This window comes from Carassius carassius, chromosome 46 (assembly GCF_963082965.1).
Source record: "Carassius carassius chromosome 46, fCarCar2.1, whole genome shotgun sequence".
Taxonomy (NCBI): Eukaryota; Metazoa; Chordata; class Actinopteri; order Cypriniformes; family Cyprinidae; genus Carassius; species Carassius carassius.
In genome coordinates, this window is record NC_081800.1 from 8,376,125 (window position 1) to 8,398,598 (window position 22,474).

Consider the following 22,474-nt stretch of genomic DNA (forward strand, 5'->3'; position numbering starts at 1 on the left):
CGGGTGAAGAATAACGCCCAGCGGGCCTGTCTGGGGTTGAGTCTCTTAGCTGCTCGAAGATATTCAAGGTTCTTGTGGTCAGTTAGTACTTGAAATGGGTGTTTGGCTCCCTCCAGCCAATGCATCCATTCCTCCAGGGCAAGTTTAATGGCTTGCAATTCCCGATTCCCGATGTCGTAATTTACCTCCACCGGGTTGAGTTTCCGGGTGAAGAAGGCACATGGATGGAGGTGACTGGGATTTCCCTGCTGCTGGGAAAGGACCGCTCCCACTCCGGTGGTTGAGGCGTCCACTTCCACCACGAAAGGTCGATCGGGGTCCGGGTGTACTAGGAGTGGGGCGGTCGTAAAGGCTTGTTTGAGGGCTTGGAAGGCTTCAGTGGCTGTTTGAGTCCAGGAGAGAGATTTGGGCTTTTGGCGGAGAAGGTTGGTAAGAGGGCTGGTGATAGAACTGAAATTGTGTATGAATCGTCTATAGAAATTTGCAAAGCCCAGAAATCGTTGCAGTTCCTTGATTGTGGTAGGAATGGGCCAGTCCCTGACTGCGCTCACCTTCCCCTCGTCCATCCGGATGCCACTGCGGTCGATGGTGTATCCAAGGAACTGCACTGAGGGAAGGAACATTTCTCAGCTTTGAGATAGAGCTGGTAGTCCCTTAGGCATTGCAGGACCTCCGCAACGTGGCGCTGATGGTCTGCCAAGCTCCGGGAGTAGATCAATATGTCATCAATGTACACTAGGACGGACTTTTGGAGGAAATCCCGGAGCACCTCATGAATGAAGTCCTGGAATATTGAGGGGGCGTTAACAAGTCCATACGGCATAACACAGTACTCATTGTGGCCAGTAGGGGTGATGAAGGCGGTCTTCCACTCGTCCCCCTCATGTATCCAGATGAGGTTACGGAGGTCCAACTTGGTGAACACAGTGGCACCACGGAGATGTTCCTGGGCCGCAGGGACGAGGGGAAGTGGGTACCGGAATTTAAGAGTGATTTTATTGAGAGCTCTGTAATCTATGCATGGTCTCAAACCTCCATCCTTTTTAGCCACAAAGAAGAAGCTGGAAGCAGCAGGGGAGGTTGATGGACGGATATACCCTTGAGCCAGCGCCTCCTTGATGTAGTCCTCCATGGCCTTCTCCTCGGGAACGGATCGGGCTCTCGATAGAGGTGGAGTAGACTGGTAGTGGCTCAGGGGGATGCTCAACAGGAATGGGACAGCCGGAGATGCATGAGTGGAAACAGGCTTCGCCCCACTTCAGGATCTCGCCGGTTCTCCAGGAAATCACGGGGTTAATGGATTGTACAGGGATGACAAAAAACTAAATTAATCAAAATGTGCTTTATAACTGCATTTGTTTACAAGTAACTTTATTCAAGTTAAAAAAGAATAACAATAAAATCAATAGGATTTACGTAATATACTGTAGAATTTTGCTTCTTTTTTTTTGGTCACTGGCGGCCACCCCATTTGGAGGCAGTGCCCCAGCATGGCCCCCCCACTGAAAATGCTCTAGACACACCCCTGTATATATATCTGAAGCAAAAAGATTAATATTTTTTTTTATATATTTTTTTGTATCTGTTTTTATCTGTATTTTTTGAAAAGAGAATCTTCTATCCTTCGGGAGGCCATTAGAGTCAATATATGGGTTCAAATTGTAATCACTGTTCTTCATAGTTAACAGATCTGAGTATTTTGGCTCTCTCATTTGCTCTGGTCTAGTTAATACTGAATGCAATGCTGTAGGAAATAGCAGGTCTCACTCTCAGCACCTGAACCACCTAAAATATTTCATAAGCTCATTTCTCATTCATAAGCTCGAGCGGAGCTGCCTTGGATGGATGGCGTAGTTTATTGTGCTGCTCGTGATTCAATGAATTTCAGAGCTGCCCGGTGAGACAAAGCTCCCTAAGTGTCTGTTTGTTTTGAACGGTAAGTGAAACCATGACTGTAATGCAGTTTAAAGGCAATTGGATGGAGTCAGGGGAAAGAGAGAGAAAGAGAGAGACTGAGTGGGTGTGAGCGAAGGGGAAACGGAGAAAAAAACAATGAAGAGACGCAGAAGGATAAAAATGACTTCAAGTGAATCACCAGAGAGTCAATTAGGACCTTTAATGTACATCTGGCAATACATAAAGAGAACATTAGGGCATATTTCTATTCTGAACCATCACACGCCCACGTCAGAGTCAGAAGTGCTTTTCGAGATGCGGTTGTCAGTGTGTCATTCTGTGATTATCTTGACGTATGCAATCATTTTTAGCATATATGACTGTCTTACACCTTTTACATCAGTGCTTCTCTATATTTTCTGTGCCAGTGCCCCCCTACCCATTATTCAGGTCCCTTACCACCCCCATCAAATAAAATGTAGTCAACTTCACTTAATATTTAAGTTGATTATTATGTTCTCAAGTCAAGTCACCTTCATTTATATTGCGCTTTATACAATACAGATTGTGTCAAAGCAGATTTACTGTACAGTGTTTAAGAGGAGAATAATGTCTCAATAATGCAAACAGTTTGTGTTAATAATGAGGACTGTTATTATATTTAGTAGCATTCAGATATATGGGGTCATTCCGAATTGAATTCAAGGAGCCATTAAATTGAGTGTTTTTACAGTAAATTATGTGACAAGAAGTGTATGAGTTTTTAAGTATGTTGGTGACTTTCAGTGCAACAGTTTTGGTGCTGTATGTTTCTTTCATGCTCAACTTGACACTGACCCTGTTGCCCCAAAGGTTAAAGAGACTTTAAGATGTCTCTTTAGAAGATATTCACAGGGGATTTAATACAGCAGAGATTTCAGTTTGTTCTTCCTTTCCTGTAACTCTTGAACACCCTTTTTACTGCTGTGCTTTGTATTCAATTCAGTGGCTATATTCACTTCAAAAACAACTCAACTGTATCACTCAATTAATTAAATCAATATCCTTTCATTATAATGTTTACAATAATTTAACAATTTTGTCTTAAGAAGTCAACATAAACACTAAAAGAAATACCTATATAAAGTAAAAAACCAACAATGATAGCAATAGCAATTATATTTAAAAATGGACATTTTATTAAAATATGTTTTATACTTTTTAAAATTTGTACATAAATCACAAATTGGTTTATCTTCCCCTTTCAATAAATATGAATGAGTCTTGTGTGATCTATTCGACATAACTTCAGCTCTGGTTTCACATATTATTTGATACGTATATATATGCAATCATTCCATTCTATTTGCCATTTATCATAAATGTATAGATCCAACATAGGTTTGATGCTTTCAATTAGTTAGCTTTTCAATTAATAAAAATGTTTCCTTAAAAATTTAGAAAATAGCTTGTTTTAAGAATATATTCTTATTATATATTATATATTGTTTTCTGACTGAACATGGTTATTTTGGTGGGCAAATGTCACATTTACACGTTTGAATGGAAGACATGTAAATCCTCCTTTAGTACATTTCTTAGAATTTATGAAAATATTTCAAAGTTTGGTTTCAAACATTTAAAAGAAAAGTAGAAAGATGGGAAACACATGCTCCTCATTGTAAAAATACTATTTGAATGCTGTCCTGATGTGTATCTGTGTTATAGTCATGAGTCCATTACATGTTTTGTATGTCAATGTGGTCTGCCTAACAATGTTGATATGTCCTCTGTTTTGCATTGTACATGTGCAAAAAAAAAAAAAAGATAAATGTGCAATATGTTACGGAATACCACCACAGGAGGCTGAGGATAACAGAAACAGTTTATTTAGGCACAAGCAGAGGAGTGGGTGGTGCTGGGTAAAGTGATGGTGCTGGAGGCAGTGAAGAATGGATCCGTTGATGAGGGGTTTAGACGCTGGAGGAAGAGGGTATACCACACACACGCACGATGAAGACTGGGAGCTTCTGGAGATCGCTGGAGAGAGGTAAGTACAGATAGAGTTAGTCCTTAGAGTTAGCATACAGGTAAGACCTTGTTGCGAACGAGACCGGACGCTGACTGAGTGCGTGTGTGTGGTATTTGTAGTGCAGAGGTGATTACTGGTGGATGAGGGTCAGGTGGAAGTGATCAGTATTCAGGTGAGGGAGTGCGCTGTAATTGGAAGGAGGTGGAACCTGGCGAGTCTGTAACACAATATGCAATTTTAAATGACAGTATAACATTATATATATATATATATATATATATATATATATATATATATATATATATATATATATATTTTTTTTTTTTTTATTATTATTATTATTATTTTTTGATCAGAAGAGACTTACCCAATATATAACAGCCCTTATAAAAAAACAACAACAAAAAAAACATGTTATTGAATGCTACATGACATTCATGATATTTCATTTGATGTGAAATGGATGTGAAAATTCATTATCTTTAGTTTCCCAAAGAACAAAAAAGTGAAAGTAAATTATAATTATGAATGTTTAGAAATTTGGCATTTAAACCAACCACAGCCAGTCAGCGCACAAGAAACATTTGTATTCATTTTTCCAAACAAGAACAAGAGAAAAGTATATGTGTCTGAATGCTGGCTTTTGTTTTGACTGGAAGTTCATCAGCTGTGCTACAGAAAGCTGAGCAAACACTAAAGACAAGAGAGTCATTGCTATGGAAATGATGCACCATCTACAGTAGTCTAGTAGCATTGGTGTATACTGGCAGGTAACACTACTACACCAGACATGAATGGCGTGTCAAAGTCCATTATAATCAGTGTTTCTGTCACTGAATGCACGCTAATTTGCCCACAGTAAACTGATTCTCTGTTATCTTTCTGACACAGTCCACGTGCTAACTGGACAAATAGGAAATATGGAAAAGCTTGCTTTGATGCATCCAGTGTAGACACGGTGTTAAGACATTGCAAACCATTTTCTTTTGCAAGTTTCAGCTCATACATAAACTCACTTAACACCCCCCAAGAACAAAAATATTACATCCAGCGCCCCCGATGCTCTCCAAATGCTCCTGTTGAGAAACACCATTTTACATTGAAAGCTGTACATGCAGCAGGACTGGATGTCCATTATGGGTAATGTGGGTCGACGAGAGGCTCGTTCTAAATGGCAGGGTAAGCAGCCAGGGCTTCAGCACCATAGAGAGCGACCCGGGCCAGAGGACTGCCACAAATACTGTGCTCACAGCGGCTCAGCAGCTGTGAAAGATAATACACTCTCAAAAATGACCATCTAGCACAGAGAGCCTTTGCTTCTCTCTTTTGACTTCTGTGCCCTTAATGCCTTCAGTTGCCATTCTTTTCTGTGTTTGAATCTATTATGTGCTAATAATAAGAGTGAGTGAGTCACCATTTAAGAGTTTTAGTTGTGATACAGGCAAAACATGAATTAAGTAAATCTGCCTTTTTTTTTTTTATTTGCAGTGCAGTGTCTGGCAGTGTCTTCATTCACTTTTATATATAGAATTGTGTTTGGTATGAGACATAAACTACATTGGCTTCCATAATACTTTATTCCATACTTTGGAAGTCAATGGGTACCAGCCACTGTTTGGTTACCAGCATTTTTTAAATTTTCTAATTCAATGTTCAACAGAACACAGAAACTCATACAACATGAGGCTGAGTAAATAATGACAGACGTTTCATTTTTAGCTTGAATATAAATTTACACCAATACCTCATTGAAAATGTACATGGACCCAGGAATATGCAAATTAGTCCCCGCCTCCACTCAATCACACCAGCTCGGACCAGCTCCACTTGGTTAACTGAAGTGGTACATCTTTGGTGCAGTTTTAAGGAGAATGCTCAGCATATATAAAGTATGTAGAGCCCCTTTATAAATAATTTAACACAATATATTATCCAGATGTGTAGCCTACCTGTTCATAGCTGAAAATTATTTGGAAAGACAGATTTTTACAGATTAAAGATTTCCTTGATAAATTGGTCATGAGGGTGAGCACCGAAGGTCATTATATGAATATAAATGGATTATGAATATAAATGGAAAATCTCAAAACATTAACCTGTCTGATTTGTCAGGGTTTGCTGCCTAAGGTGCATGAAACTTATGGTGTTCTGTTTTAAAAAATTAAATGGCATAAGCCATCGTTAGCCGGGTGACCTGAACTTGACCTGTTACTGTGACACATAAATCATGACAAAGAAATCGTTATCAAAATCGATTTCTTTAGAACTTGTGGGAAAAAAATGAAATAAAAGAACAATGATTGGGGACATATTCATTATCATATTCATTCTCTTGCTTTACTACAAGTGCTAGATACGGACAGATATCCAGAGTTAAAAGCTAGTCAGAATAAGTAATGTAATGAAGAATGTAAGTCAGTTAAGGAAGTAAATTAAGCTGCATAAATGAATCTTGAGAAACAGTTATAGTTCTTCTGCATAGTAAGAATGGGAATCAAGGGTCAAGATTTGGCTGGTAAGTAAGTTAAAGGCATCGTTCACCAACAAAGATGATTCTGTCATTATTTACATGCTCTTATTTTTTTCTCAAACCTATTGGACTTATTTCTGCTGTGGATACTTTTTTAAATGTCTACAGTGATGTCCAGTGTTGTTTTAGACCCAGTTTCACTGAATGGACAAAAACAGTTGAAATGTTCTGTAACTACGTGAGTGAGTGTAAATAATGACAGAATTTTCATTTTTGGGTGAACTGTCCCTTTAACGTTGGAGGCTCTTAAAAGCGTGAAATGGACTTTATGCTGGTCTGCTGTATGAGCATTTGACCATGAGGCCTTGAAATTTTTATATTTCTTAGGATAGTTCTTTGAGTAAATTTAACACCTTCAGCTCTATATTACAGAGAAAAAAGAAAAATGAAAGTCTACACAACTGACTTATATTCAGAGGACAATGTCCATGGTCTCATACCCAGCATTCATTTTTTTCAATTTTCAGTTTTCTTTTCCACTCAGCATTTTTTTTTTACAGAGACTGCATCATCAGCTTGGTCCTGGAAGTAAGTGTCAAGCCTTAGATTTGACAGAGAATAGAGCGGTCTGCTTGATGTCAGAAGCTACTGTTGCTTTTCCTAAGCAAAACTGGCCAAAGCTCAGAGCTGTCTCGAGTCGAGTCCCTGTAAGCAGCGTCAGAGACTCGTTATTTAGTCTGTTCCACTTTTAGCATCTTGAGGATCCTACACTGCAGGCAGTTGTCTTCTGACAGATGGCTGCACAGTTGTTGAGCCAGTGGGTAAACTTTGGGGTTTCTAACATTGGAGGACCAGAACTGCTCATTTCTCACACTCAACTACCTGCTACTATGATTTCTGAAAACTGACTGCTTGTATTTTCTTACTGACAAGACAAATGTTCCTGGTTATGTGTCTGGTTTAATAAAAAAAGGAAAAAACATCTCTTTTAAAAATGTTTGGTTGATCAGGAGCATATTTGTCTACCTTTCATACTCTATTGAATAGGTATATACTCTACCTATTCATGTGACTCTCTGTCCAACTGACTGAACCAGTAAATAAATCATATTGCTTCTTTCTCTATGATCTGTTTTTCCTCAGTAAATAAATTCAAAGTAGTTGAAAAACTTTGATTGTCTGCACCACTCTGATTGTGCTTAAACATTTAGACAATTAAGAATAATAATGAAGCTATTTTTATTGCACATAATTAATAAATGATTAAAAGTACTGTTCAAACGTTGCTTTTATTCTGCAAGGATGCATTAAATTAACCAAAAGTGAAAGTAAAGTCTTTTACATTGTTACAAAGACCTATATTTTTAAATGCTGTCTTATAATTCATAAATCCTGAAAAAAACTATCTTGATTTTCATAAAAATATATGGATCAGCACAACAGTTTTCAACATTGAAAATAATAATAAATGTTTCTTGAGCAGTAAATCAGCATATTAAAATGATTTCTGAAGGATCATGTGGCACTAAAGACTCACAAAAATGTTTTTTTTCATTCTTCCAATAATCTATATTCTTTTAATTTGAGCCAATTATATATATATATATATATATATATATATATATATATATATATATATATATATATATGTATGATTTTGTAGTGCTGGAGTAATGATAAAAAAAAAATCAACTTTGCATCACAGGAATAAATTCAAATATATTTACATAGAAAACAGTTACTTTAAATTCAAATAATATTTTACAACATTACTGTTTTACTGATCAAATAAATGCAGCCTAGTGAGCAAAAGAGACTCCTTTCAAAAACATTTCAATAAAATTATAACTATATAAAAAGCATAAGCCGAAGGTCTCCCTGCACAGATCAAAGACCAATTTCCCTTAATTAAAGAACAAGAAAATTCAGATCTGATCCCATCTTTATATAGGACATCTTTATGCAACAGAATATTGTGTCTGTTTGTAAAAAAAAAGCTAAACTGGTCTCAGATCAGCACAACTATCCCCTATGTGGAGGTCCCTCTGGCCCAACCACTTACAATGAGGCCCACGTTCATGTGTCTGCTATGATTACATCTTTAGTCATTGATGAATTGAATAATATTCTTAATCTCTCACTTTCATCTCTGGGTTACATTACAATAACTGCTCTCAGTATCTATCTACTGCAGACAAATGGGTTTATACGGTCAGCATCTCCAAAACCAGCCTCAGACGACAGACCATAAGCAACTCCATTACATTTACATACATTTACTTAAAGCCTCTCCCAAAGCCAAAGAGCTTTATTAAATAAGGCATCCATCACATCTGAGTGGAGAGGTTCAAACTGGATTTCAACTCGAAATTGTTTGTTTGGTATAAAAGGTTTATAGTATTTTGCCTGAGCTGGAAATGTATGAGTTAAGATGTATGTATTCAAAACAGTCATATATGAAGTATTAAGGATAATTTAACGATGTTCTTGGGAATGACGTAGACACGTTTTCTTTGATGCATAATTCCTCTCATATATTTAATACAGAATGGCATTTATATACAGTATGCTGCTCAAAATCTGCAAAGGGATAATTAAATGTACCAAATCATGTAAAAATATACAATCTTTTATTGGAAAATTAAACAGCATTTTTTCAAACTTTGCCTAATTTTGCCTAATCTTTTAAACAACTTTTATAGAAGTTTTATAGAATTACTTGTCAATTTCAGTGAGTGAGGAACAAATTGACACTGATGTGCATTATGTGTTATGTACGTTACGCTATCTGCATGTTGAAGCTGCTCAGGCTGCCAGTTTCTCTTTCTTCATGACATAGTCAAAGTCAAAACATCTGCTAGTGTGGATTTTCCAAGTAATGCTTGTGCTAACATGTATTGTGAACGTTATTTTCTGGCCGACATTGGTGCTGTGATATTCAAATGATGTGGATTTAAAAACAGATGGATCGTAAGGTAATGTGAAGCACATTTTTATGTCCGGTGTAAATGTGGCTGAAGACTAAAGGAGTGTAAATTTGCTGACAAAGCCATAAGCAGTATTTGCCAGTTTGTTAATAAAACAGATATCCACCTCTTTAAAATCATGTTTGAAGTGTTTTGTAATGAGCTGTGACAAAGATAAAAAGGATATGAACTTCTAAAGCAGCCTAAATCAAAGCAGGCAGGATTACTTAACATGATCTACCTTTTATTTATTTATTTATTTAATTTTATTATCATCTTTTATGTATCGGGATGTGTTCTGCAATAGGACTACCTGGAACTACTGTAAGACAACTTGAGTTTCAGTGTTATTTTAGTATTGCTGATGTACTACTTATAATTAATCATATTACATTTTTATAGTTTCCCTCTCATTTTAGTTAAAGGTTTAATATTTTTTTGTTGTGTGTTTTTGTCAATTAAATTTTTTTTCATATTAATATGTCTATATAGTTTTTGTTAATTTTTATTTATTAGCTTATTTAGTTTTAGTTATTTTGGTACTTGTTTAGTTAAACTAAACAAAAAATGAGAAATGCTGCCTTGGCCAACAGCTGAAATAAAATACGTTTTGTTTTATTTTAGAAAATAATATTTTATTTCAATAAATATTCATTTTGTTTCATGTAACAATTTTGTTGTTATGGTTTGTGTTTTAGTTTTTACTCTAAGATAATAACCCTGGCATACAGTACTGTTTCAGGTTTGCTATTACAATAAAAGTGATAATTTTGTCCTGTATTGTATTATAATGATTACAGAATTAATACACCTTGTATGCATAACATATATGTTTACTGGAGTCTTATATCAGTGGTTTTGGCAGGTGTTTTTGAGATATTTGTAACGTGGGCATCTGTGGCACACAGCCAGCATGCAGGTCTTTGTGCTGACTGGCTCTCTGTTCATAAAACGCTGTGCTTTGCTCTCCTGTCACTTACTTAATAAATAACTGTGCAGATATTCATTCAAATATTGTCAGATGTACTGGATAATATTTACTACTCCTTTTAAAAATTCATAACCGTGCTTCTTAGTAGCACACATTGTGTAACAGATCAACATCCACTGTACCCATTGATAGGTTCATATTAGCTAATTAGTTAATATTTCCATTCCAACAGATTGTCCAGCGTGCCAACAGCCCCTTGTACCTCACCTCCCTGCTTTGAAGAAAGGGCTACTGTGCTTGATATTATATGTTATGAAAGGCTGGGCCCTGATTGGCTGCTTGAGGTCTTCTGCAAGCGCTTCCGTATAGCAACAGACCACAGTTCCCCCCTCCCCTGCCCGTTTCCCCATCTTCCTTTTCCTAAGACAGTGGCAGCCGCTCATAGGGCACTCAGATTCTGCCTCCGAGGGGGCTTTGCTCTGCTGCCGCTGCATCTGGAGGAGCAGTAACCATAGTAACAGCTAGGTTTTGCTGACCCTGGCTTTGCTGACTCGCCGCACCACACAGTTTTCAGGCTTGACCTGGATTCCTTATACTGCTGGTTACTTGGGCAGAGATGCTCAGTCGATTGACCTGCTTCTTTTCTTGTATGGTCAATGATCAGAGGACTTCTTTGCATGCGGCGCGGTGCAGTGCCTCTGGGTTTGTGACGGCACTCTCGCGATGACCCTGCCTACACTATTTCAGTAACAGAGTGTTTCGCAGAGTATTGACTCAATTGTTCTATGAATGGAGCTTTTCCTGCATGTGAATATTTAAAAGGATTAGTTCTAGACTGCTGAAGGATATGATGCTGCTGTTGGTCTTGTAGAGGCTTTTATGTTAAAATATGCGATTGTTCTTTGATGATAAACCACTGCTGACTTATTCACAGCCGCATCGCATGTGTTTGTGTGTGTGTGTGTGTGTGTTTATGTAGGCAGATGTATTTGTGCTAAAGCTCAAAACTGAAAGACTATAATCAGAAATTTCGTATAGGCAAATAGGTTGCACTTTATTTTACAGTATGTGTGCTTACATGTACTTATAGTGTACTTACAGTGTATTTATCTAAGAAAGTTCTGGTAATACAAGGTAACTACATGGGGTAGGGTTAGGTTTAGGGGTAGGTTCAGGGTTAGTACCTAGTTATTACATAGTTATTGTAATTACTATAATAAGTACATAGTATGTACATGGGGAACAGGACTGTAAAATAAAGTGCTACCGACAAATAATAGAAATGTTCTAAGTGGTACATGCTATGTAATTGCCTTCATTTGAGCAGGAAATGACATAATTTCTGGTCTGTTTTCCATGACAAGAAACACTTCATATTTTAAATCTGTACATAAGCATATAAATAACCTCATAGCTAAAAGATACAACTAAAAGACAAAACAAAACAGAGAAACTACTAACATTTGTTTATCCCATCCTTATTCAAATATAAAAGTTTATGAATATATATATATAAAACACCAACCTGGCTATGTGTTCTGTACTAGACTAACTGAGACTTGTCATTGCACTTGTATACTGTTGTTGTTGTCTTGCTGATCTGATTGCTTCTATTGTTCTCATTTGTACGTCGCTTTGAATAAAAGCGTCTGCTAAATGATTAAATGTAAATGTAATGGTATCATGACAATTGTATGTCACTATTTGCAATGATGTTAATAATGATGTCAAGCTTTAGAATTGCATATATAATACATTTCCCCAACGTTGTTATAAAATGATTTTTGAAAAATAAAATCCCTGTGATGGACTGACCATCATTCAGGGTGTTTCCCTGTCGTTGACCTGAGAAACTGGGAAAGGCCTTATCCCCACAATTTAATATAGGACAAGTGGTTACAAAACACAACAGTAATGTCTACATTTAACGAATAGCCCATAATTTACCTTGAAATTGTAATAAAATAAAAAAATTATAAAATGATTCTGAAGTATTAATATGTATTTAATGCTTATAAACATTCTAAAAAACAAAACATTCAAACCTCTCTCCATAGGTTGATTAGTGTGTGACAGTCTGTTTTTAATCTGCTCTATAGTTTAAAATGAGCAGAATGGACTTTAGACAAATAAATCCACTGAAACATGGCTCCAATCAGATTAGGTGCTTTTCTAAATGAAGCAGCCAGTTCCAGTCTCATGGATCTTCCCTGAGCCTCTCTATACATGTTCATGTCACCGCTAGATGCTGATGGTTGCTGTCTGTCTTGTGTGTTACAGATGTGATGGAGCAGCAGAAGGTGCTGTGCTCCAGCTGTTTGGTGAGTGGAGTCCACACACCTCCCATCCGGCGCCACAGCAAGCTGGCCACACTGGGGCGTATTTTCAGGCCATGGAAATGGAGGAAAAAGAAAAACGAGAAGCTGAAGCAGAGCTCTACAGGTAAGACAAACTGGGCTTTGTTTCCCTTTTATTTGAATTTAGTCTATTACTGAAAACATGGCTGAGTTGATAATACAAATGAACTTGCAAAGATGTGTTTGAGGAAATATTTTGAGTGTTAAGTAATGTAAAAGTACTTTTTATAAAAAGTTAATTAAAAATAGTGTTATTTCCAATTCATAACAAAGACAATTAACAGAGATTTATGAATAGGGAAATATTCACTGATGTGGGGTAGTGTTGTTACGATACCAAAATTATTGTTTCGATACCGATACCTAGTCAAGAATTGCGATACTTTTCCTGAAAAGGGAAAATACACTCTCAAATATCATTGCTGTGCTTTATTTTAAAACCGGGACAACATTCTAATCCTATAACACACTAATAAATGAAAATAAACAGCAGATATATTAAACATTTGAACAAAATATGAAATATCAAAATCTAAAAAATAAATTAGAGCAATGACATTCAAGGTAAAGAAAGAATAAATTTAGCAGCATTATCTCAGTTATCATAAGAAACATAAGAGTAATAAATGTATCTTGATTCTGAACTTTGAATAAAAATATGAACAGCGATTATATTAAACAATGTTTCTGAACTCAGAAGATTAAATGCCAAAAGATAAATAATATAAATAAAATTTAGCAGCAATATCTCAGATATTGTAACTTATTCTGTCAGTTGTGCAACCTTTCCTTTCACAGGAGAAAACTCAGCCAGTGAGCTTTGTTGAGCATCACCTTTTTCTACCAGTCGTGGACCGGCGTCCACAGTATCACTTGTGCTCGCACATGCAGCCTAGTGATGCGCGGGTCGGGGTTTTGTCCAACCCGCGGGTCCCGCTTTTATGAAATTATTTGGCCCGCCCCAGCCCGCAAATAAAGTAACATTTCTTTACCCACACCGACCCGCGCATCGGGGACATCAGGGAAGATACGTTGCTACTTAGACCTTCATATTGTAACCTTATCAAAGAACCTAATAAAATATGAAAATATATATTCTAAATATTTAATATAAGCTATATGAAATTGCACTAGTGATGTTTCGTCTGTGAACGAATCTTTTAGGTGAACAAATCGTTCTCGTTCACGTAATCCACTGACTCATATTTCTCATTCACTGAAGTTCCTCCCTCCACAGCTGACCCTCAGAGGACCCCAGATGATGCTAACCCTGAATCAACAACAGAAATAACAAATATTGCTACAAGTGTGACTGCATCATATAATAATTAATAATTATTAATAATATTAATAATGTTCATCATCTGGCTGAATACGACTTGTATAAATTTTTCTACAAATCCTGTCATACGTGCACAAACTGACAGTCACCACTTACAAGCTATTACAAAATATTGTAGAAACATAATTTTCTGTAAAGTTGCTTTGTAACGCTTTGTATTGTAAAACGCGCTATACAAATAAACTTGAATTTAATTGAATTGAACAGCAGCACGCGAGCGAGGCGCTATTAGCAGCGCATGCACAGCTCGTAAACAGCTCTGTGAACTGTTTCATCCTGTCAATGAGTTACACAAGATGTGACGGAGCATGTTATTTGTTGAATGTAGAGAACCCATACGCCCTTCACTGAACGAGAACGAGAGATATTCTCATTCGTGAACGAGTCGAATGAACTGATACATCTCGTTCATGAATGAAATTAATGAGTATACAGGGTCAGTGAGCCAAGCATGTAAATCTAGATCAGCAATCAGCAGATACAAAGCGCAGTTATAGGTGCTGTGCAGATACGCTCGTTTTCATATTTAGCAAACAGAACATAACTCCACGTTTAATCCCCGATTAATGTGAATATTATACTGTATATGAACTGTCTGACCAAACAATTAAAATGTTAATTATGCAAGAAAACTTCGTGCTTTGTTCATCTGAACAACTTATTTAAACTATTTAATGCGATTATGCACACATTTTAGTAAAGCCAAATCAGTTTAGTAAAGCCACTAATGCAGCCATCTCGCTGTAGTGCTTTTTTGCTGCTTGAGTGAGGAGAAAAAACACAGACTTCCACAGGGAGACACTGGAAGCGTGCGTTGCACTCACCAACATGAATTACGTCTCTTACAAATCTGGAACGCAGTCATTCTTTGAAGTATCGATACTGATAAATGTAGGAATCGTGACGTTTTTAATTTCCGAGAATCGCGATACTTTTGAAGTATCGGTGCATCGTGCAACACTAGTTTCTGGTGATTTAATTTTAATTTATTTAGACAATAAAGTATTGAATTTTAATATTGACCATTTATTGGTTACTGGCCATAGCATTAAAATAACTATAGGCTTATCAGTATTGGCCAGAATTTTAATATTGTTGCACCCTTACCTAGCACTTTACTAATATATATAGACATTAACTTGGGCTAAAAGAAAGAGGACCTAAAACAGAACCCTGTGGGACACCTGCAGATAACAGGAGTGATGGAGGATGGAGAAACTGCTGTTTGTCATTGAAGGATAGAACCAGAGGAGAGTTTCCAGAGTCAGTGATGCCAACATCTAAGTGACAGAATACAATAAAGACTTGAGGTGCAGAAGGAGTTGAATATTAACCCCCCCCCCCCCCCCCAATTCAGCAAAAAGGAGGAGGTCAGTTATGGCCCCGTAGAGATCTGTCCCTGCTACTGTATGTAAAGGGAAGTTGTGGCCTAATGGTTAGAGAGTTGGACTTGCAATCGAAGGGTTGTGAGTTCGAGTCTCAGGCCGGCAGGAATTGTAGGTGGGGGGAGTGCATGTACAGTGCTCTCTCCACCCTCAATAACATGACTGAGGTGCCCTTGTGCAAGGCACCGAACCCCCAACTGCTCCCCGGGCACCGCAACTTAAATGGCTGCCCACTGCTCAGGGTGTGTGTTCATGGTGTGTGTGTGTGTTCACTGCTGTGTGAGTGCACTTTGGATGGGTTAAAAAGCAGAGTACGAATTCCGAGTATGGGTCACCATACTTGGCTGTATGTCACATCACTTTTTTTTTTTTTTTAAAGGACAATTTACTGCCTGGTAAGGCTTGTACAGAGTTAAAGAAACTTGGTGCAGCTGTAATTGAGAGGGAACAGCTCTGTTCAGCTGAGGTTTATGATGGGTCTGTAATTATTTAATACAGAAGGACCTAGACAAAGTTTGCTGAGAATTAGGGTGTCAGCAGCAGTTTTTAGTTCTAATGGAACAGTGCAAGAGGCAAGAGATCTGTTAATCAAGTTCGAAATGAGTGTACTGATAGCAGGCAGCTTTAGAAAGTTTAGTTACATAATGAGACAATATCATCATCATCCAGTCAAAGTTAGAGGAGGAAGTGATACACAAATGATAGTAGATGCATGCAGAGAATGAGGGAGGATGTCTGATGATTTTGAGATTGGGAAAGAGCAGGCAAATTCATTCCTTTGAAAACAAACCGCAGAGATGTCATCATTTTTTGAGAGGGAAACCAGTGACTTTTCACTTCTTAGTAATTCCTCTTCAAAATGATAGTTCCCCCCAAAATGAAAATGCCATCATCATTTACTCATCATCATGTCATTCAAAACACGTACTGTATGACTTTCTTTATTTTGTGGGACATAAAACAATATATTTTGAAAAATGTTTAAACTGTTTTTGTCCATACAATGAAAGTTAGTGGCTACTAATGAGGTATTAGACCCCACTGACCCGCACTCTTCTTTTGTGCTCCACAGAAGAAAAAAAATCATACAGGTCTGGATGAGCATTAGTAAAACATCTTTAAGTGTCTAATGATATATATTTAGTGTTTATGGGACCCCAGGTTCAAATTTACCAATCCAAATAGCAAATGAAGTGATTAGCATGCATTTTTATTGTAGAAGTATCTTTTGCATTGTGTTATTTTGGGAAAACATGGCAGCTGTTCATGATCTGTCATTGAACTCGAAGTAAAGTTGGAACTACACCTAAAAAAATATTTACATATGATAGATAAATATGCATCACTTTTTAGTTTGTTTATGTTAAAACGAATCCAAATGGATGTCAATTTTATATGCAATTCAAATACAAAAATTTTCAATTTAGGTCTGCATCTGTTTTGAACAGCTCACTTGACAGGAGAGATAATGTGGAGAAATCAAGAGCCATAGGTTTACAATCAGCAAAATGTATAGCTGTTAATTTTCTAGCACCCCATGGAAATCAAATATCATCCCCAAATGACCAAGTCTCAAAGTCAAAATCAGGTACACCTACCCACATCATGTCATCCGGAAGATGGCACAGATGGAGCTTGTGTGAAGGTAGTCTCAGCCTCAGACATCACGCCCACTGTTGGCTAAACATCTGATGCATATGGGACACAAAAGTGGAAACATTTCAGGAGTGTCGAAGTCGTCATCGTATTGGTTGAAATATACAAGATTTCCGCGAGATGTGTGTGTCGCGTTCTTTAATGTTCTGCCTGGAAACAAAGATACAGCGGTGCAAAACCCCCTCACGAAAGAAGAAAGCCACCGTGTTTACAACTGTGACAACGAGCGCTTATTAAGATAAACTAAACGCTGCATTTTCAAAAGTATGTGAAGTATTTAAAATTCGTGGCAAAGAATCTTTAAAATATGTCCGAGAGTTTTACACACCGGTCTGTTGTGGTGAAATCTCCACGCCTTTAAACATGATGCTGAATGAAACGAACTGTGATTGGTTGATTGACATGTCGGTCAAACGTCCTCATGGGCGGGCCATGGCCAATGAAAGCTGAATGCATGAAAGCATGAATTCGCGAGACTAGTGTGAAAGAAACTGGTCATGCTTATGTATATTTTGCATAACGTTTTGATGAATGTTTGTTAACACTGTTCCTCTGTGTGCAGATGTGGCCTTGGCCTGTGGACTTCACTCTCCAGACCTCAGCTCTCACATCCAGGGCATCTCCGATGCTGAGATCCGGCTACCTGGCTCTCAGGGGCCCATTCTTAGCATTAGTAGCATGGAGTACCTCAGCTCAGAGCAAGACATTTTCCCTACTGGTGAGGGCTCTTTATCATTTTGTATATAATTAACTATATATATATATATATATACACTACCATTCGAAAATTAGGAAGAATAGAGAATTTTTTATGTTTTTGTAATTAAGTTTCTTATTCTCAGCAAGGCTGTATTCATTTAATATGTATTCGTTTGAATATATTTAAAACAGCACAATTTTTTATGGCAGAGATGAATTTTCAGCAACAATGTAGAAAACAATTGTCTTAAAGTGTAATAATATTTCACAATAATAATAAAAAAAACAACTATTCAAAACTTTTGAGTCCTGCTATTTGCTCAGCCAATAGCAGAAGTTTGAGGCGGGCCTAACTGTTTGACCGACCAATAGAGTAGAGGGGGAGTGTTCGGGAAACCTGTATGGAAACGCTCAATATTTTTTTTGCAAATATAATCCTTGACTAAAAAACATTACCAATTAACCACATCTTTGAATTCTGTTCCTAATAGTTAAAACTATGATTTTGTTGCTTTCTATCAGTGGTAGATTTTGTAGAGGACAATGAGACGATGGAAGAGCCAAATTCAAATGAGGAAGAGGAGGAAGACGAAGAGGCGGGTCCCTCTGTAAATGAGAATGAAGATGTTGAGGAAGATGAAGATGAAGACGACAGAGAGGAAGATGAGGAAGATGAACTGCAGGAACAGTCTCCTCCAAGAGGTCATGGCAATCTCGTTTCTCAGTTAAGCACGGAGGAAGGTGTGTTTATTTTCACATAATGAAACTCAGATAGAATTATAAGATAGTATTTCAGTATACGTATGCATTTTTTTATTTCCACAGACCCAAGTAAAGTCATCATCGCATCAGTGCCTCAGTCAAACTCTTTTCTTCAAAAAGAACTGCCTAGAGTCCCTGACGGCCCTAGTCCTGTGGTTTTAAGAGGGCCTTTTACTAATACTGTGGGCTCGCTGCATATAGGTAGCATACACCCACCACTGCCCCCTAGCTGTATTATAGAAGAACTGCATCGAGCACTGGCAACAAAGCTCAGACAGGACAGGTGAGGATGTTACCCTCTTATTATTATTGCTCGATTACAAAAATACATTTATAAAAGGTTTAACAATCATTTTCTATAGTTATTACTAATGTATCACATTAAGATGTGTCTCTTTTATTTTTCTTTCTTTAGCATTGAGCGAGAGCCAAGTGGAGATGGTGAGAGTAGAAAGGAAGCAGAGGAAAACAAGGAAAATGTTCGACAGGACAACTGCTTTACTGACGCTTCAGGAATTATCTACGATGTTGACAGCTGGAACGACTCTGTCATTTCTGGTGGGTTTACCACATAACTTTTATTACTTGTAACATTTTTACACCTCATATGTCATTGTGATTTATTATAGCTAGGCGATCAGGTAGAATTTGTATCTTTGCCATGATTTTATCATTGTATCTGTGACGAGTGGGGCGGGTCCGAGAGCCGTGGGAACAGGAGCGAACCACCGGTCTCGAGTCCCACGGAGGAGATGGAAGGATATAAAACAGGAGCAATGACAGTGACGGACGAGAGAGGACCAGGCCTGGACTTTATTTTGTATTTGGTTTTTATCATGGACGACTGACGCGCTGTTTTTTCTTTATTTTGTTTATTAAAGTTTCAGTTTGATTGTCCGCCAGTTCCCGCCTCCTTCTTCCTGATGATTATGGAGTTTTATCGTTACACTGGCCAAATACAAAATAAAGTCCAGGCCTGGTCCTCTCTCGTCCGTCACTGTCATCGCTCCTGTTTTATATCCTTCCATCTCCTCCGTGGGACTCGAGACCGGTGAGTCGAGCAGGTGTCGCTCATCTCCAATCACTCCACCGGCCTCGCTCTGTTCCCACGGCTCTCGGCCCCGCCCCACTCGTCACAGTATCATTGTGTTTTTTCATGTTGCATAATAAAAGTAGCAAAAGAGATCAATCATTTGGGCATTTTTGTCTGGAAATCTGAATTTCTTTGGATTGTTCTGTCAGTAAGTTATGAATTATATGGCAAACGTGTGCAGGCACATTGCCAAGGAGGATGAGGAAGGAGCTGCTGGCTGTGAAGCTTCGGAATCGTCCCAGCAAACAGGAGCTGGAGGACAAGAACATTTTTCCTGCACGGAGCGACCAGGAGAGACAGGAGATCCGTCAACAGATTGAAATGAAGCTTGCTAAGTGAGTCATAAATATATGTTCACTGTACTGTACATGCAATTATATAAAATATTACACTGCCCTCTTCAGGACGTTTTCAGAAATACATAAAGATGTCATCTTTAGGGTCTTGAACACTGCTTAATACTTTTTTTGATGAACAAACCTGTTATAACCAGCATACACTGTCAACCTTAATTTTATTATTCATTTAGCTACTAATTTTCATCTGTTAATTACACAGGGAAGCTTAATGCTCAAGTTGAGTCATATGCTCAATCTCCTTTGTTATGGACATTAGATCTGTTTACCTGCTATATAATATATCACTTAAGGATTATATGAACAAGTGAATTTGTGAAACAGATTATGAAAACATATTTTGTGCAGTGGTAGTGTTAGTATGTGTACACTGTACAGTGGCTTGTAATCTGATGTAAAGTACATAGCAGAAACTGGGATTACAGCTGATTGATGAGTGGAGTTAATCTGAGTGAATAAATCCACTACAACTTCCATTTGATTACATTTGATTATATCACCTGCCTTTGACTTCAGAAGTTCAGTTCAGTACATGATGCTCATGTTTGGTGCAGTGATTCAAGCGATGTAGAAGCTTCCACAGACTGCAACACTAATGCTTTGCTTTTGCGATGCTGTTTTCTGCTTTGCTATTTGTAACAATTAAACCTTCATAATCATCGGGAAGAAGGAGGCGGGAACCGGCGGACAATCAAATATAAACTTTAATAATCAAAATAAAGACAAAACAGCGCATCAGCCCCTCACGGATGACTGACGCGCACAAATAAAAAAGCAAGCACAAACTAAAACCCAGGCCTGGTCCTCTCTCGTCCTTCACTGTCATTGCTCCAGTTTTATATCCTTCCATCTCCTCCGTGGGACTCGAGACCGGTGAGTCGAGCAGGTGTCGCTCACCTCCAATCACTCCACCGGCCTCGCTCTGTTCCCACGGCTCTCGGCCCCGCCCCACTATCGTTTGTCTTGCTTGAGTTTTGTTTTTTTTGTTTTGCCTAGCTGTATTGGTTTTGTGTTATGTTTTTTTTATCTTTTTATATCATAGTTTTTTTGGTTTTGCTTTGCATTGTTTTTTTTTTTGTTTTTTTTTGTGGATTGTTTTGCTTTGCTGTGCTGTTTGGTTTGGTTTTGTTCGTGTTATGTTGGTTATGTTTAGATTTGTGTTTTGTGGTTTGTTAAACTTTGTATTTTGATTCATTTTGTATTTTGTTTTGCTTTCTTTCTGTTTTGCTTTTTGTTTTTATTAGCTTTGTTGTATTTTGTTTTGCCTGGTCATGTTTTTTTCTTTGTGTTATATGTTTTGCTATTTGTTTTACTTTTCTTTGATGTTTTGTTGGTTGTTTTGCTTTGCGTTGTTTTGTTTTGCTTTTTGTGTTGTGGTTTGCTTTGCTGTGTTGTTAAGTTTTGCTTTGCGTTATGGTTGACATGTTTTGCTTGGTGTTTTGTGGTTTGTTTTGCTGTGTTGTGTTTTGTTTTGCTTGCTTTGGATTCTCAGCAAACATTAACTGTGACATCTACTACTTCATCCTTCTGAAAGAAGCAATGTAGTGTCTGATCTTTTCAAATAGATGTAAGGGGAAGAACAGTTGAGGAAGGCCTGCCGTGCCTCACTCAATTATAGGTCTTGTCAGGATAAGTCTTATGTAATCAGCTGTGGTATTTATCACCTTAGTGGATGTTCAGAAGAAACAGTGATTATTTCCAGGGTAATTCAGGCTATAAGAGAGCTTTGTTAAGACTGCAGTGACACACACAGTACTAAAGTGTCATGAAAAATTATGGTAAGTGACCATACTAAGTTATGTAATGTGAGAGCCATGAGTGGTTTTAGCAAAGATGTGATTCAGATATGAGGAGAAAGCAGACACTGTGCTGATGCAGGTGTTTACATTAGATTAACTTCAAGCACAGCAACAAATTCAACAGATTCATACATATGATGCACATTTACACTAAATTACTTTTAAATGTGTAATAGTTCTGGATGCCTAACAATGATTATTTGCACTTAATAAACCAAAATAACTGTACTTCTAAGGAATCACATCTAAGGAATTTTGGAATCACATGTTCATAGCTGGATGTGTTAGATGCTTAGCAGATATTTCCCAAGAGAGTAAGGTCCTGTTAGAACTTCTGATTGGAATCATAGGGTTCACCTACGTTTGTGTGTCATACTCTTTATAAGTTACTACATTTTACAGTGGGAAGTCTGGTTAAATTTAGCAAAGCTGAGAATTCAGCCAGGTGCCACCTTGGTTTTCCTTAGAAACAAGGTTGATGATTATACATTACACAAAATTCATAAAGTATATTGATGTTAAATCTGTATTGATTTGTCAAATTCCCTTTATTTTCTCCATAGGGAAATAGATTTTTAACAATAACTGATAAACCTTCAAAGTCAGACCTGTTGTGAGCTCCAAGGTTGATAATCAATTGTTGAACCCATCTCAATTGATTGACATATACAAGTAACTGAACTTTAAAAAAAATATTAATGTTAAATAGTGGATTTTGTGGTGAAAAACTACATCACTCATGATGCTGATG

The 22,474-nt window shown here is 37.5% G+C and overlaps 1 protein-coding gene across 2 annotated transcripts in view; it reads left to right on the forward strand.

Annotated features, from left to right (window-relative positions):
• The window catches only part of LOC132129464 (phosphatase and actin regulator 3-like), a 44,002-nt gene that overhangs the window by 14,954 nt on the left and 6,574 nt on the right, over positions 1-22,474 (forward strand). Inside the window, exons 2-7 of one of the 2 annotated variants that reach the window (XM_059541081.1) lie at positions 12,555-12,716; positions 17,577-17,732; positions 18,236-18,454; positions 18,539-18,758; positions 18,891-19,033; positions 19,750-19,903. In XM_059541081.1, the coding sequence (XP_059397064.1) occupies positions 12,555-12,716; positions 17,577-17,732; positions 18,236-18,454; positions 18,539-18,758; positions 18,891-19,033; positions 19,750-19,903 (1,054 nt within the window). The remainder of the gene's footprint in view (positions 1-12,554; positions 12,717-17,576; positions 17,733-18,235; positions 18,455-18,538; positions 18,759-18,890; positions 19,034-19,749; positions 19,904-22,474) is intronic. The other variant, XM_059541082.1, reaches the window with a different exon arrangement.